Below are 15,089 nucleotides of genomic sequence, written 5' to 3' on the forward strand. Positions count from 1 at the left end.
ACTGACATAGTTTCATTGTAACCAAATAGTAGACATGAGATTCTTCGGCCTAAACGTTAGGTTTTTATGCGATAAATAATTTTTTGACCCAAAATATTTTTTAAAATGGGATCAGTTCATTAGTAAAAAAATTATGTAATTAACAAAAAAAGTTAAAAAAAATTGTTTAAGAGCCAAATATATTAATTCGATCAGTAATATAATTTTTTTTCCATACGATATTTCTTAAATAATTTTTATATAAATTTACCATGCGCAAGGCGCAGGTCTTATCCTAGTATAGTGTTATTGCGCAGGTCTTATCCTAGTATAGTATTATAAGAGCTATGAGGTGTTATGTTGATGGTATAATCATTTTATTTCATTCAAGGCAAATGGAAATTTTGTGTGGAATTGATGAGCTAAGTCATTGCACATCATTTTAAAATGTCAATTCAGCCTATTCTAGTGTATTGATATTGTTGATATTATTAGACTCCAGGCATAGGATTGATAGGTCATGCAATATTTCAGGATTGGAATGGCATTCTACTTTGAAAACAGAAGAACATCTAATTTCTCCACACAAGTTGCCTCATTGTATAATTGATTCATATGAGGAATGCCGTGGTCCGCCGCAGCTCTACCTTCTTGACAAGTACAATTTTCAGTAGATTCAAGGAAGTTTCAGAATTTTTCATTATAGGAAAACTTGGCTCACAAGTTTTTTTTTGTCTTTTTTGTCATTTTTTCTGCTGTCTTTAATTAAGGTTTGATGTTGATGGGTCTGGATCATGCTTGAAGCGTTACTCTGACTCATCTTTGTTGAAGACGCTTGCTGCATCACAACTCAGCAAAGATGAGAGACCAAGCAAACCAAAGGTATTCTCTATTCATGTAACACATTTTTCTTATTCTGTATTTACTTAACTACTCTTGTCACTGGAATGCATAATTTGTGTATATTATGTGGTACAATATTTTTCATCTACAGAAGAAAGCATCACACATTAGTAATGGAGAGAGAACACTTGGGGATTCACAAACATCACATGCTAAGTGAGCACTCATGCTTTATGTTTAGTTTTGTCTCAAGTCACTACTGTTTCTCAAGTTCATATGATCAACTCTTTGATTTGGTGACACAATCTGCTTTTTGGATGGTACAGGTTGAATCAGCTCTTCTTAATGGACCATGCTGAAGATCCAGAAATCACAGTTAAACTAAAGAGAAGACATCTGAATGTACCTCCTCCAATTAACTCAAGCTATGGGACTGGTTACATGGAGAAGTTCGTGAAGAATTCTTTGCCCTACTGTGAAAGAGTTCATGAGACACTGGATCAGTCATCTTCAGCAATGGAAACTGATGAAGTTACAACATGCAACGTACGAGTAGACCTATCAACACCTTCTTTGGTTTATCCAAGCAATGGAGAGACTAGAAAAGAGAGGGAAATGGAAGCCATTGCTGATGATGAAAGAGAGGGAGGAGGAGCAATAGTTTGTGTAGAAAGAAGCTCTTCTGTGAACAATGACACATATGCACCACCTGCTTCCACAGATACGGAAGCAGACAAAGATGATGTGACTCAAACAGGGGTCCTGGCTTCTAATGTTTTGCACCACTCAACGGAGGAAGGAGTATCTGAAGGTGGGACCAAAGATGTTCAAACAAATGACGTTGAGGATGATCATTCTCAACATATTTTCAGTGTGGAGACTGGATCTGAGATCTCTTTAACCGGTTTAGTGGAAGACCAGTTCTCTTCCATAACCAATCAGGAGACAGAGAAAGAGCCTGATTGTCATCAAATTCAAAATCAGCATATTAGCACATTTGACAACTTTGAAGATTTATCTCTGGATGTTGATGCAGTACGTGACAGTGCTGTCCCAAGAGAAGATGAAATCATCTCACAAGATGGATATTCCGTGAATACCGAAGACGCTGGACACGTTTCAACTCTTGAAATCAGTTCAGAAGTTGAAACAATGATGTTAGATACTCCAAAAGATGTTCATACAGGAAACATAACCCCCTCGGCCTCATCTTGTCAAGAAGACACATTAGCCGACTCTGATGTAGCTGAGATATCATCAGATTCTGGAAAAGAGGATCCACAACCCATGTCTATCATTGCAGATGGGAGCAGTGAGCTTGAGGTACAGATTCTTGATACTCAAAGTGGCGGTACTGTATTTGCAGGTGATAACCAGGCCAGGCTGAACGATAAGGTCAGTGAGACCGTACCCGAAGTAGACTTGGAAACTATTGGTGATGCACATGAATGTCTTCCAGGTACTCAAGAATGTTTTTCACCTGAGTATCACATACAGACACATAGCCAAGGAGGGCAAGAGAGTCAATCTGAAACAGACTCAGAAAATACAACAGCAGAAGCAGCAGCCGAGTCTCTTCCTCCACAAGATGTTCCTCTTGGTGTTCAGTGTTCAACTTCAGAGGAAACACTAACATGCAACGAAAATGAAGCTGAAGTAGAAGCTCTTAATGCACCACACCAAGGAGATATCACATCATTAAATGGTAATTATATCCCTGAGTCTGTTCTCTCCATGGATCCGACTGATCAAGAAAATTGCTTGGATGTGCCTATGGCTCCCTTCTCCACGTCCCTCCATGTAACACCTCAGGAAGATCTTGAAATAACGCCTCCTCTCCCGCCTCTTCCTCCAACACAATGGTGGATGGGGAAGCTGGTTGATTCTGTTAAACAAACAGAAACTCAGTTCTCTCCAGTGCCATACAATGGGAACAACAGTTTCTACATTCACAGGGATGAAAACACACATAATGGATTAGTTCAAGGGACCGAGGCACAAGATCAGTCAGAAGCCTCAGTTACAGCAGATGAAAGCCACAATACTGATGTTGATCCAGTTGAAGCAGTGTTAATTTCAGCAAAAACTACTCTGAATGAACAATCTAAAGCAACCGAGGAGGAACAGTATCATTCAGAATCAGTTGCTTGGGAGTCACTACTCACACCTGAAGCTACACCAGAGGCAGAATCAATCCAAGGATTAGAAGCACTTGAGTGGTTTAGTCAGAACTTAAAAGAGCATACCAATCCTAACCTTACAAAGCTAGAAGAGAAACCTCAGCTTGATCATCCACTAGAACCACCAGGAGAAACAGAAGGAGATAATAAATCATATGAAAACAATGAGAAAGTTGAGAAGCTTCCAGGAGACAAGGAGTCTCTTGTTCTTGGCATCGAGAGAAGCATGGTGATTAATTACCTTAAATCTATGGTTAGTTCAGTATTTATCTCTCTGACGTTAATCACTTGACTTTTTTTTTTTGTTTAATTACAGTTGAGGAAGGTGTCTGAAAGAAACAGGACACAACTTGGAGCTCGAGTGGATGAGAATGATTCACTACTGGAGATCATACGCAGCAAGGTCAAACGCTCTATACTTATCTTCTTCTGTTTTTTTTCCTTTTGACTTCACTTAGTTTAGTATAAACCAATAACTGATAAAATGCATTAGCAGTCATTCAACTTGAGACCAGCAGATGCATCGGTGAGACACAACTTTCAAGTAGCTGCTCCCATAACCAACTTGAAGGTCGCTGCAATTCTAGAGAAAGCCAATAGTCTTCGTCATGTCTCTCTCTCTAACCTTATTTGGTTTAATTTGGAAAATTACACGTATAAAAATGAGAAAAAAGTTATTGATGTGTTAATTTTTATTTAGGCAATGGCGGGAAGCGACGACGATCACGATTCAGATAGCTGGAGTGAGTGAATGAGTCTCCATGCATGTAACCTGTAGATGACATATTGATCATACACATACACAATACATTTTTGTAATTTGTATAGAAGAAGTATTAGCTTCTTCTCAGATTGATTTTTTTTTTTTGTATCTCGTAATGTTTTTATTGCTCTCTTTCATACATATGCAATGTATGTCACTCTCAGTTTTTTACTTTCTTTATTGAAAATTTTCAGTTAATGAATAATTCGTTCTAAGAACAACATTTCTGTGACTCAACAAAACTTCACCTATGTCTAAGAAAGGCAAAGAAGGACTAACCTCTACTTTCCTCTTAATTACCAATATTGGTTTGTACACACATATGATATGACATGACATATGAACATTAGAAAATATCCTCCTATTTATAATAACTCTTTTGTAAGAACTCAAATCGAATTCAACTCATCTGAAAATGGAGGCTCAAAAGCAAGACAATGAACACATTTTCCGCAGTCTATATCCATCTGTGCCCATTCCCGACAAGCTTACACTGGTATGGATTTGAATTTTTTATTTTTTTAACAAAGAAAAACTCTTTGAATATGAGTATGTGGGCTTGGATTCGGTTTGTTTGACTATCCTAATGAGAAATACTTAATTTATTATGTGTTAAGCCTGAGTTTGTGCTCCAAGGAGTAGAAGAATTCACAGAGAATGTGGCGTTCGTAGAAGCTGTGACCGGTAAATCCGTCACGTACGGTGATGTAGTGAGAGACACAAAGAGGCTAGCCAAAGCGTTGACCTCACTTGGACTAAGGAAAGGTCAAGTAATGGTTGTGGTTCTACCAAATGTCGCCGAGTATGGGATTACTGCCCTTGGCATTATGTCCGCCGGTGGAGTTTTCTCTGGCGCTAATCCGACGGCTCTTGTCTCCGAGATCAAGAAGCAAGTTGAAGCTTCTGGTGCTAGAGGAATCATCACTGATTCTACTAACTTCGAAAAGGTAAAATACATGGGGTACTTTGTATGATCGTGTCTGTGCATATAAATGTTTAAGATCACATGTAATCTGGTTCGTTTCGGTTATTTTAGTATTTGGTATGCCCGATTTTATCACTTGTTATAACCGTGTTTATTTTAGTTCATGGTGAAATGTTGGTTTGGTTCACCATGGTGAAATCTTATTTTTGAAAATTCAAATGTGTTTTCGATATTTTTATTTATTTATTTAGTTCTATTAAATTCGGGCTTGGTATAGTTTTTGTCTGAATTGAGTATGAAAAAATTAACAAAAATACGATTTTAATTAATATATGCAATATACTTGGTTGATTTTGTTTGGTTGGGCTAAGATTAAGGTTTAGACATGGTTTTTGGAGTGGAAGTTTGTCTATTAGTTGCAGAGCCAGTCCTACGCATAGCAAAATAAAACATTTATCTATGATCCCTAAAATATTACAATAGGTAAGATGTATATATCATTTGGTCCCTAAATTGATTAAATTAAATATATGTTTGATCATAATTGTTCAAGCTCCATGAAAATTGTAGGACTGGTCCTAACTGGTCGGTTTAAGATTTCTTTTTCCGGTATCTATTTTGGTTCGAGTTTGGTTCTATCAAAATCTACTAATATTCGCCTATAACATGTACTTATTTTGGACAGGTGAAGGCTTTGGGTTTACCAGTAATAGTGTTAGGTGAAGAGAAGATCGAAGGAGCAGTGAACTGGAAAGATCTTCTAGAAGCAGGAGACAGATCTGGAGATAACAATAGAGAGAAGATTCTTCAGACAGATCTATGTGCACTTCCTTTCTCTTCAGGCACAACAGGATTACAAAAGGGAGTGATGCTCACACATCGCAACCTAATAGCAAATCTTTGCTCTACTCTATTCAGCGTCCGGTCTGAAATGATCGGCCAGATCGTGACTCTTGGTTTGATTCCGTTCTTTCACATTTACGGTATCGTTGGAATCTGTTGTGCTACAATGAAGAATAAAGGCAAAGTTGTTGCTATGAGTCGGTATGATCTAAGGCTTTTCTTGAATGCTTTGATTACTCATGAGGTCTTGTTTGCGCCTATTGTTCCACCTATTATATTGAATCTTGTCAAGAATCCGATCGTCGATGAGTTTGATCTTTCTAAGCTTAAACTCCGTTCTGTTATGACTGCTGCCGCTCCCTTAGCCCCCGAGCTTCTCACTGCCTTTGAAGCCAAGTTTCCTAATGTTCAAGTCCAAGAGGCAAGTTCAAAAGACCTAAAACCTTTTATGTTTTTGTTGCTCTTTTTTATTTTATTTATTATTATTAGCTATGAGGAATTCGAGCCAGGGGCACAACGGAACCAAGTCCTTCTGTTTGGTCCTTTTTTGTTATTGTTGTTTTCAATCTAGGTTTCATGAATGTGTTAATAGGCTTACGGATTAACGGAGCATAGCTGCATTACTTTAACTCACGGTGATCCTGATAAAGGACAAGGAATCGCGAAACGAAACTCTGTCGGATTTATACTTCCGAATCTCGAGGTGAAGTTCATAGATCCTGACACTGGCCGGTCGCTTCCGAAGAACACTTCTGGTGAGCTCTGTGTGAGGAGCCAGTGTGTGATGCAAGGTTACTTCGAGAACAAGGAAGAGACGGAGAAGACGATCGATGAAGAAGGTTGGCTCCACACTGGAGATATAGGTTACATTGATGATGATGGAGACATTTTCATCGTTGATCGCATCAAAGAACTTATCAAATACAAGGGCTTTCAGGTAACTTGATTCACAATTAATCTTAGCTTGGTTTTCTTTTCCGGTTATTTCCGGTTTGAGAATGTTATACTGAACTCCGTTTTTGGTCCAGATTGGATTTTCATATTTTTGTGCAGTTTTATTTGGGATCAAAAAGTTAATCAACGTCTCATTATGCCTTTAATTGTTTATTTGTGTCTACTAAAATTTTACGTATATGTGTTTGCAACAGTTAAAACCTTAAAGTTGGTTTGGTTATGGATCAGTCTTGTCTAAGTAAATCATTTACATGTCTAAAAACAGAGTTGTTTATTTTCCGGCAGGTGGCTCCGGCGGAGCTTGAAGCTATTCTACTCACTCATCCATCAGTTGAAGACGTAGCCGTCGTGCCGTGAGTATATATATTGCCTTCCAATTATTAAAAATTTGAAGAATGGTTAATAATTTGGAATAAAATAATGAGCAAAGGTTACCGGACGAGGAAGCGGGAGAGATTCCGGTGGCTTGTGTTGTGATGAATCCAAAAGCAAAAGAGAAAGAAGAAGACATCCTTAGCTTTGTTGCGGCAAATGTGGCTCACTACAAGAAGATCAGAGCCGTCCATTTTGTGGATTCAATTCCCAAGTCTCTCTCTGGTAAAATCATGAGGAGGCTTCTCAGAGACAACATCCTCAGCATCAAGAAAACGCTATTCTAAGTGGTTGATTAACGGTTTGGTTATCCATTAATTAGTCGCTTAATTTAATCTTCTTTTATTAAGAATGTTTTACTATCAACGTTTTCAACGTTTCTGATGTTTAACGGAGTAGACAAAACTAATAACACACCAAGAACATTCTACCTAGTTTGTTAGACTAGCTCCAATTAATGTATCAATCTCTACCAGAAAATATAAAACGGGTTCGTAGAAACCAATACAAAATTTAAAGAAAGATTAATCGAAATTTTATAGTATTCACAAATGTTCTTTAGAACCATGTGATAGATTAACGGTTTAGAAGTGAATAAAGATCAATAAAATCCATTCGTATAAACTACCTACGATAATTTCATGTGTTGTTTAATTATTTTCTTAGACTATTACAGAACAAAGACTCCACCAAATCCAAATCAGTACACAAACGTGTTCGTGACCAGCTTGTTTTCCTTGCACTCAATTTACAAATCATAAACCCATTTAATCGTTTTTTTTTTCTTTTACAGAAAGGCATTTAAGAACATAGAAAATAAGAAAACCAATTATGGCCGAACCACATGCAAAGTTGGCTAAACAAAATAAAATATGTTACAGCTCAAACGGAACCTCTCGATTACCAATAAAAGACTATAGTAAACAAAATACAGCTCATCCAGCATTGTCTGTTTGATTTTATAATCATCATTTCACGTTTAGTCCGTGGTAAGAATACATAAATAAATAAGCCATTAACAAAACAAAATTTGAAAACGAAAATTAGAAGCATCTTTCATCAATATAAAGGTTGACTTATAACATGGTGAACAATCAAAACATCTTACGATAAATTTATCCAAAATGATAAGAAGATTCACAACACAAATCATCAAATCATCACCAATGGTGAAGAAAGCAGTACTGATTGGGATCAACTACCCAGGAACCGAGGGAGAGTTACGTGGCTGCGTCAATGACGTCAAGCGAATGCACAGATGCCTCGTTGACCGGTTCGGATTCTCAGAGGAAAACATCACCGAGCTGATTGATACCGACAAGTCCAAGATCCAACCCACCGGTAAGAACATACGACAGGCATTGTCGGAGCTTGTGGGATCAGCTAACCCTGGAGATGTGCTCTTCGTACACTACAGTGGACACGGTGTGAGGCTGCCTCCGGAGACTGGTGAAGACGATGATACTGGTTTCGATGAGTGTATTGTTCCCTGTGATATGAACAACATCACTGGTACGTAGTTTTCTAATGTTGTTTTTTATCTTTGGTTAGAGAACACAAACCAACTAAAATGTTTTTTTGTTTTTCAGATGATGAAATCAGGGAGATTGTTGATAAAGTGCCTGAAGACTGCTCCATTACAATCGTCTCGGACTCTTGTCATAGTGGTGGTCTCATTGACGCAACCAAGGAGCAGATAGGAGAGAGCACCAAGAAGGCGGGGAAAGCAGTAAAGACTATTGAGGAGATTGAACAAGAAGAGAGGAGGAACGGAGTCCATGTGGTAAACAGATCTCTGTCTCTGGAGAGTATGATCAATATGCTAAAGCAAGAAACAAGAAAGGATGATATAGAGGTGGGGAGTATCAGGAGGTCTCTTCTCCATGCGTTTGGAGAAGATGCATCTCCAAAAGTGCAGGAAACTGAAGGCCTCAAGGCGGTGACGAAGAAACAAGTGGTGAGAAAGAAAGACAAGGGCATTTTGCTTAGTGGATGTCAGACTGATCAGACTTCAGGAGATGTACGCACCAAGGGACAAGCCTATGGAGCATTCAGCGATGCAATACAGATAATACTTGATGAGACAAAAGGAAAGAAGATCACAAACAAAGAACTGGTTTTAGGTGTGAGAGAGCTTCTTGAGTATGAATGGTATCCTCAACAACCGGGGCTGTATTGCAGTGATAGTAATGCTGATGCTCCATTCATATGCTGAAAATGAATTTTCAGATTTAGTTTCTTTAAAGTGTTTTGGAGTTTGTTGTTGAATGAAGTTTGTGTGTTGTGTTTTTCATTACAAATAAATAATTCATTTTAATATAATCTCTTTCATCAGCCAATTTTTCAATCAATTCATCTTTCTCTGGCTGCAATAAGTACCCAAAACACAAGGACATGTCCAACTGAGCTGACACAAACTAAACTCAAGAAAGAGTGAGAAGCCACAACATCCAAAACATGGTGGTTCGCATCTCCAAACCTATTTTTATTTTTACTTCTATAATAGTATTTACAAGTAAAATTGCTCTAACCACACTTTCTCTAATAAAAATTGCTATTTAGACGGAAATTGCATTTTTTTATTTTTTACCATATATTTAGAGGTTGCTATTTTTTTTTTGTGTGCAGCAAACGGCTATTCTATTACTCAAACTTGAGGTGGTCTGGGTAGCCAGACCGAAATAGAACAACCAATAAAACATAAAGATCTATGAAAGGAACTTGCATTCCTAGCTAGTGAATCTGCAATCTCATTTTGCGTCCTTGGGAAGTAGCTGATCTTGAAGTCTGAAAAACACAACCGAAGAGTTTGAATGATTTCCAGCTCAGTTGAGAAGTTGGGCCAAACTTGTGACTCTTCTATCATTGCAATCAGGTCCTTGCAATCTGTCCCAAATCTCTGACAGATCGAATGTTGTATCATATTTTCCATTGCCCATTTTAGCACTTCCAGTTCTGAGTGTAACGCTGTCTCACGCCTCCTTAAGTTCCTTGTCCCTATAAGTTGAATCTTCCCCATGCTATCCTTCCAGACCCATCTCATTCCACTAAACTGAGCTGTGGAGGTCCATGAACCATCCACCATACAAATATTACCCAAGTTTAAAGCATGGGTTTCTTCAGCAAGTTGTCCTTGTGGAGGAGCAGGTATAGTTTCCCTCGCATTATATCAAGCTTGGCACTCACTCTCTGCATACCTGACTAACTCCAATGGGTCTCTGTCTATGCCTCTGAACAATTTATCAATCCTGGCTTTCCATATGTACCAAATTATCAAAGGATAAGGGTTTCTATCTTCTTCTGGCTTCATAATATTATTCTTCCTCCAAAAAGGTAGTCCATATTAGCGTAAATACTTGGTACAGGGAAAGTTTGAGAGCTCGACGGTGTTGATGATAATGTCCATGCTTGTAAGACCGGTAGGCATTCAAAGATCGCATGAATAACATAAGTACATTAGAGCATATTTCACTTTTGTTATAGATTTCATATAACTCAGACGTAAGAATATCAAAATACATCGGGGATTGTCTAAAAAAACAACCGACCTAATCGACAATGAGGCCAGTACACAGAACTCACACACACATTTATATGAACAGTTCTTTTATTAAAGAACAACCTCCACCAAAACCAAATCAATAGCAACAACACAAACCGATCTAACATATCCCTAGAGCAATCAAACCGTATAACCATTCAGATTACTCTTTTACTTAGAATCTCTTGACCTTTTCACCCTTCACCAAGGGATTAGCTTTGGTAATCGCATCTTTTCTTTGTCCTCTGAAATCGAACTCGCATTCGTGATTCTCGGGATATCTATGGTCTCCGCAGAATGTACTCCCACACTTGTACTTAAACCCCATCAAGCCCACTTTCTTGTTACAGCTCACGCACCTCCTCGTCTTGGCACTAGTCTGCGGAGCCGTTTCACTGCTCTTTGATGAGGATGACGACGCAAGAGCAGATTCAAGGGAGGTTTCGGGTTCGAAGTAGGCTTTTTGGGTGACTCTGAGGTCGTGATAGCATTTGGAGCAGAGGTTCATGCTAGCCGCTGTTCCGAAGAATCCGCAGCCATTGAGGCAGAGCTTTGGCTCAGATTGGGAGAAGCTTGTACTCTCCACTACAAGAAAACAGCGGTATTCTGACGGACATTCCGACGGAAAATGAAATCCTCGGAATATACCGAGGATATTCCGAGGAAACCCAAAATTTGGTTTCCTCGGAATTTCCTCGGAATATACCGACGGAATTCCGAGAAAATATTAATCCGTCGGAATATTCTTATGGAATACCGAGGAAAAACGTATTCCTCGGAAAAAACCGATGAATTCCGAGGATATATTATAGCCGTTAGAGAGCCGTTGGCGGATTTTAAAAATTCCGAGGAAATTCCGACGAACTAGCCGTTTCCGTCGGAATTTCCTCGGTCTGTCGGCAGGATTTCAACTATAAATACAAGCACCCCTCTTCCTCTTCATTCACTCCATATCTTCATCCTCCCTCTTACTCTCTTTACACACGAATTTGATTCATAAAAAACATGTCTTCTTCAAATTATTTTCGTTCTTGGATCGATCGACCTCATTTGGATCCGAACACGAGATTGCTTACGGAAGAATACCAACGAGGTATAACCGAATTCATGGGGTTAGTTCACCGACAACCGGAAGCAAAAACAGGTATGTTAAGATGTCCTTGCTCTAATTGTAAAAATAGAAAGGTTATTAAAGAGTGGGATGTTTGGACTCACCTATATTTGAGTGGGTTTACACGAAGTTACAAAATTTGGTATCATCATGGGGAAACTGATTATGAACATGGTAGTACTAGCGAACCTCAGCCAGCGGTTAGATTAGAAGAACCAATTAGAACGGATGTAGATTATGGTGTAGGTACTGAGCAGATGGTAAATGATCATTTTAGAGGGGAAGATTTACCCAATGCAGAAGCTAGGAGATTTTATGATATGTTGGATGCTGGAAAGCAACCATTGTACGAAGGTTGCAGAGATGGTCATTCAGCTTTATCATCTGCTACAAGATTGATGGGCATTAAAACAGATTATAATTTGGCTGAAGACTGTGTGGATGCGATTGCTGATTTTGTAAAAGGTATTCTACCCGAGGATAATGTAGCTCCTGGTTCATACTACGAGGTTCAGAAACTCGTAGCTGGTCTTGGTTTATCGTATCAGGTAATAGATGTATGCAGCGACAACTGCATGATTTATTGGAGGGCGGATGAACAGCGGGTTACATGCAAATTTTGTGGAAAGCCTCATTATAAAGATACGAGTGGAAGAGTTCCAGTGCCATATAAAAGGATGTGGTATTTACCTTTGACGGAAAGGTTGCAGAGGTTGTATCTATCTGAACGCACAGCGCAACCAATGAGATGGCATGCGGAGCACTCAACAGATGGTGAGATCAGACATCCTTCAGATGCAAAAGCGTGGAAGCATTTCCAATCAAAGTATCCCGACTTTGCGTATGAAAGAAGAAATGTCTACCTTGGATTATGTACTGATGGTTTCAGTCCGTTTGGCAAGAGTGGAAGACAATATTCTCTATGGCCCGTCATTCTTACACCATACAACCTCCCCCCAAACTTGTGCTTGCGACGAGAGTTTTTGTTTCTCTCGATTCTCGTTCCCGGACCAGAGCATCCTAAGAGATCACTTGATGTGTTTCTTCAGCCACTAATATATGAGTTGCAACAACTATGGGCTCAAGGTGCTGAAACATACGATGTTTCGTGTAAAGAAAACTTTCAAATGCGGACAGTACTAATGTGGACAATAAGTGATTTTCCAGCATATGATATGTTGTCTGGATGGACAACGCATGGAAGGATATCATGTCCATATTGTCAAGATAACACTGATGCTTTCCAACTAAAACACGGAAGGAAAACGTGTTGGTTTGACTGTCACAGGAGATTCCTACCACCTGATCATCCATATCGTAGGAGTAGGAATTTGTTTACGAAGAACAAGAGGGTGTTTGACAGTCCACCTCCGGAAATTTGTGGGAAAGATTTGAAGATACAACTAAGAGATTTTGGTGCAGAAAGGACGCCAGAAGTCGGTGGACATGAGCGTTTTCCGGTAGATGCTGTTGGAGAACTACATAACTGGCACAAAAAAAGTATTTTCTGGGATCTGCCATACTGGGAGGATCATCTGCTAAGGCATAATTTAGATGTCATGCATATTGAGAAGAACTTTTTTGACAATCTCATGAACACGATCCTTAATGTTCAAGGTAAAACAAAGGATAATTTGAAGTCAAGACTGGATTTAGTCGATATATGTGCTCGTTCAGAACTTCATGTTGATGAAAATGGTAGGGCTCCTTTTCCCATATACCGACTTGATGCAGAGGGAAAAGATGCGTTCTTTGATTGGATTTCAAACGATGTGGAATTTCCAGACGGTTACGCATCAAATTTGCGTAACTGTATCGACAGAAAGGAAGGAAAGTTTACTGGCTTGAAAAACCACGATTGCCATGTAATGATGCAGCGCCTCCTTCCGTTCGCCTTCAAGGAACTATTACCACAAAATGTTCATGAAGCAATTGCAGGGATAAGTGGTTTCTTCCGCGATTTATGCACGAGATCAGTGACTCTTGAAGGTATTGAAAATTTGAAGACTAACATAGCCGTGATTCAGTGCAACCTTGAGAAGATATTTCCTCCCTCATTTTTTGATGTTATGGAGCATCTTGTTATTCACCTGGCAAGAGAATTGGAACTTGGTGGTCCTGTGCAGTATAGATGGATGTATCTGTATGAGCGGTATATGTTCCATTTGAAGAAGATGGTGAAAAATTTAAGTAGGGTGGAAGGTTCTATAGTCGCACAGATGATCAATGAAGAAACTTCAAACTTTGCCGAGTACTACTTTCCAGCAGAAGTTCAGACCAAAAACAGAAGACCTGCTCGGCATGATGATAGAGGCGAACGGGCAACATATCATGTTACGGTTCCAGACATTTTCACAGACGTTGGACGACTTAGCGGAAAACCAAAGGACCGTCGACTTACTGAGCAGGAGCGCAGTAATTTGCAAACATATTTGCTCACCAACTGCGAAGACGTTCTTCAATATGAGAGGTAAATAAATGAGCTTACAAATTTTTATTTTAACAAGTTGAAATTTAAATCTTAATTAATTACATTATTGTCATCATATACAGGATTTTCATGGCAGAAAAGCGGTTCGAGTATAGATACGCCACAGAGGACGAACTAGAAGAAATGAAGCAGAGAGAATTTACTGGATGGATGTTTACTTATGTGAGTGCTTTAAACAAATTAAAATATATTTTATCACATATTTATACTAATTCACATTTATTGATATAACATATATATATATGTGCTATTAATAGGTGTCTGCTGGTTTGGCCAGAGGTGAAACATTTGACGATTGGATACGTGAGATGGTCGTTGGACCAAACTTTGTTGTGAAGTCATATCCGAGATTTTGTACTCGAGGATATGCATTCACAACTCAGAAGAGGAGACGTTCGAGTACGACTTATGATGATGGCGTTTGTTCTGCATCAGGAGATGATGTATACTACGGACACATACATGAGATTTTGGAAATCAAGTATTTGGGCATGGTTGGATTGCGCTGTACTGTTTTCTATTGTGATTGGCACGACAACACCCCAGATCGAGGTGTGAGAACAGATGCATTTGGTGTTACATCAGTAAATTCGAGGCGAAAGCTGCAATATTATGATCCTTTCATTCTTGCTTCCCAGGCCGATCAGGTAATTAAATGTTAATTATTCAGAATGATTCATCATCATGTGTATTAATTTATAATTTTTCTAAATGTTACAGGTTTGTTATATCAAGTACCCCCGGGTAAGGAACAGAGATGATCCATGGGTTACTGTTACAAGACTCAACCCGAGAGGCCGAGTTCAGGGAAGTTCTGAGCTGGAAGACCCACTACAACCAAGCACATCCGGCAACTTAAGTGCAGCAGAAGATTTAGCTGGAGTTGGCCTTGTAGTCGATTTAACCGACTTCGGAGAGGAAGCCGTCGTTCACGTAGAGGATGGATTGGAGAGTTTCACCAAGATCCAGATCAGATTCATCTGGTGATGATGACTCGGAAACAGACTAGCATCGACTTTTTTTTATTGGAATATTCCGATGGAATTCCGAGGAAGTAGGGTTTTTAAACCGAAAATAACGTTTTGCG

General features: G+C 39.0%; 4 protein-coding genes across 4 annotated transcripts in view; 3 read left to right on the plus strand and 1 right to left on the minus strand.

The window, feature by feature from the left end:
- The window catches only part of LOC106313911 (protein SCAR4), a 5,603-nt gene extending 1,720 nt beyond the window's left edge, over positions 1 to 3,883 (plus strand). The window contains exons 3-9 of the mRNA XM_013751844.1: positions 514 to 637; positions 750 to 861; positions 974 to 1,038; positions 1,149 to 3,231; positions 3,319 to 3,405; positions 3,499 to 3,612; positions 3,703 to 3,883. Of these exons, the coding sequence (XP_013607298.1) occupies positions 514 to 637; positions 750 to 861; positions 974 to 1,038; positions 1,149 to 3,231; positions 3,319 to 3,405; positions 3,499 to 3,612; positions 3,703 to 3,753 (2,636 nt within the window). The 3' untranslated portion in view covers positions 3,754 to 3,883. The remainder of the gene's footprint in view (positions 1 to 513; positions 638 to 749; positions 862 to 973; positions 1,039 to 1,148; positions 3,232 to 3,318; positions 3,406 to 3,498; positions 3,613 to 3,702) is intronic.
- Positions 3,884 to 4,145: 262 nt separating this feature from the next.
- Positions 4,146 to 7,358, plus strand: LOC106316360 (4-coumarate--CoA ligase-like 1). The gene is made up of 6 exons (XM_013754236.1): positions 4,146 to 4,261; positions 4,383 to 4,712; positions 5,376 to 5,954; positions 6,126 to 6,470; positions 6,773 to 6,840; positions 6,918 to 7,358. The coding sequence occupies exons 1-6, from the start codon at positions 4,181 to 4,183 to the stop codon at positions 7,144 to 7,146; spliced, it is 1,632 nt and encodes a 543-aa protein (XP_013609690.1). The 5' UTR covers positions 4,146 to 4,180; the 3' UTR covers positions 7,147 to 7,358.
- A 554-nt stretch (positions 7,359 to 7,912) lies between these two features.
- LOC106316652 (metacaspase-5-like) lies at positions 7,913 to 9,132 on the plus strand. Its single transcript, XM_013754530.1, has 2 exons — positions 7,913 to 8,371; positions 8,449 to 9,132. Exons 1-2 carry the CDS (start codon positions 7,984 to 7,986, stop codon positions 9,072 to 9,074), a joined length of 1,014 nt encoding a protein of 337 aa, XP_013609984.1. The 5' UTR covers positions 7,913 to 7,983; the 3' UTR covers positions 9,075 to 9,132.
- A 1,303-nt stretch (positions 9,133 to 10,435) lies between these two features.
- Positions 10,436 to 10,977, minus strand: LOC106317390 (zinc finger A20 and AN1 domain-containing stress-associated protein 1-like). Its single transcript, XM_013755216.1, has one exon. It carries the CDS (start codon positions 10,906 to 10,908, stop codon positions 10,576 to 10,578), a length of 333 nt encoding a protein of 110 aa, XP_013610670.1. The 5' UTR covers positions 10,909 to 10,977; the 3' UTR covers positions 10,436 to 10,575.
- Between the last annotated feature and the right edge of the window lie 4,112 nt (positions 10,978 to 15,089).

Source organism: Brassica oleracea, chromosome C9 (genome assembly GCF_000695525.1).
Source record: "Brassica oleracea var. oleracea cultivar TO1000 chromosome C9, BOL, whole genome shotgun sequence".
NCBI classification, from domain to species: domain Eukaryota; kingdom Viridiplantae; phylum Streptophyta; class Magnoliopsida; order Brassicales; family Brassicaceae; genus Brassica; species Brassica oleracea.

What these genes read in the sequence shown, in the direction of transcription:
- LOC106316360 (XM_013754236.1), top strand. Translation starts at nt 4,181, where the DNA reads ATGGAGGCTCAAAAGCAAGACAATGAACACATTTTCCGCAGTCTATAT. An exon ending in CTAATGTTCAAGTCCAAGAG is followed by an intron (nt 5,955 to 6,125) that starts GCAAGTTCAAAA and finishes ATGTGTTAATAG; the next exon opens with GCTTACGGATTAACGGAGCA. An exon ending in GAAGACGTAGCCGTCGTGCC is followed by an intron (nt 6,841 to 6,917) that starts GTGAGTATATAT and finishes TAATGAGCAAAG; the next exon opens with GTTACCGGACGAGGAAGCGG.
- LOC106316652 (XM_013754530.1), top strand. Translation starts at nt 7,984, where the DNA reads ATGATAAGAAGATTCACAACACAAATCATCAAATCATCACCAATGGTG. An exon ending in TGATATGAACAACATCACTG is followed by an intron (nt 8,372 to 8,448) that starts GTACGTAGTTTT and finishes TTTGTTTTTCAG; the next exon opens with ATGATGAAATCAGGGAGATT.
- LOC106317390 (XM_013755216.1), bottom strand. Translation starts at nt 10,908, where the DNA reads ATGAACCTCTGCTCCAAATGCTATCACGACCTCAGAGTCACCCAAAAA.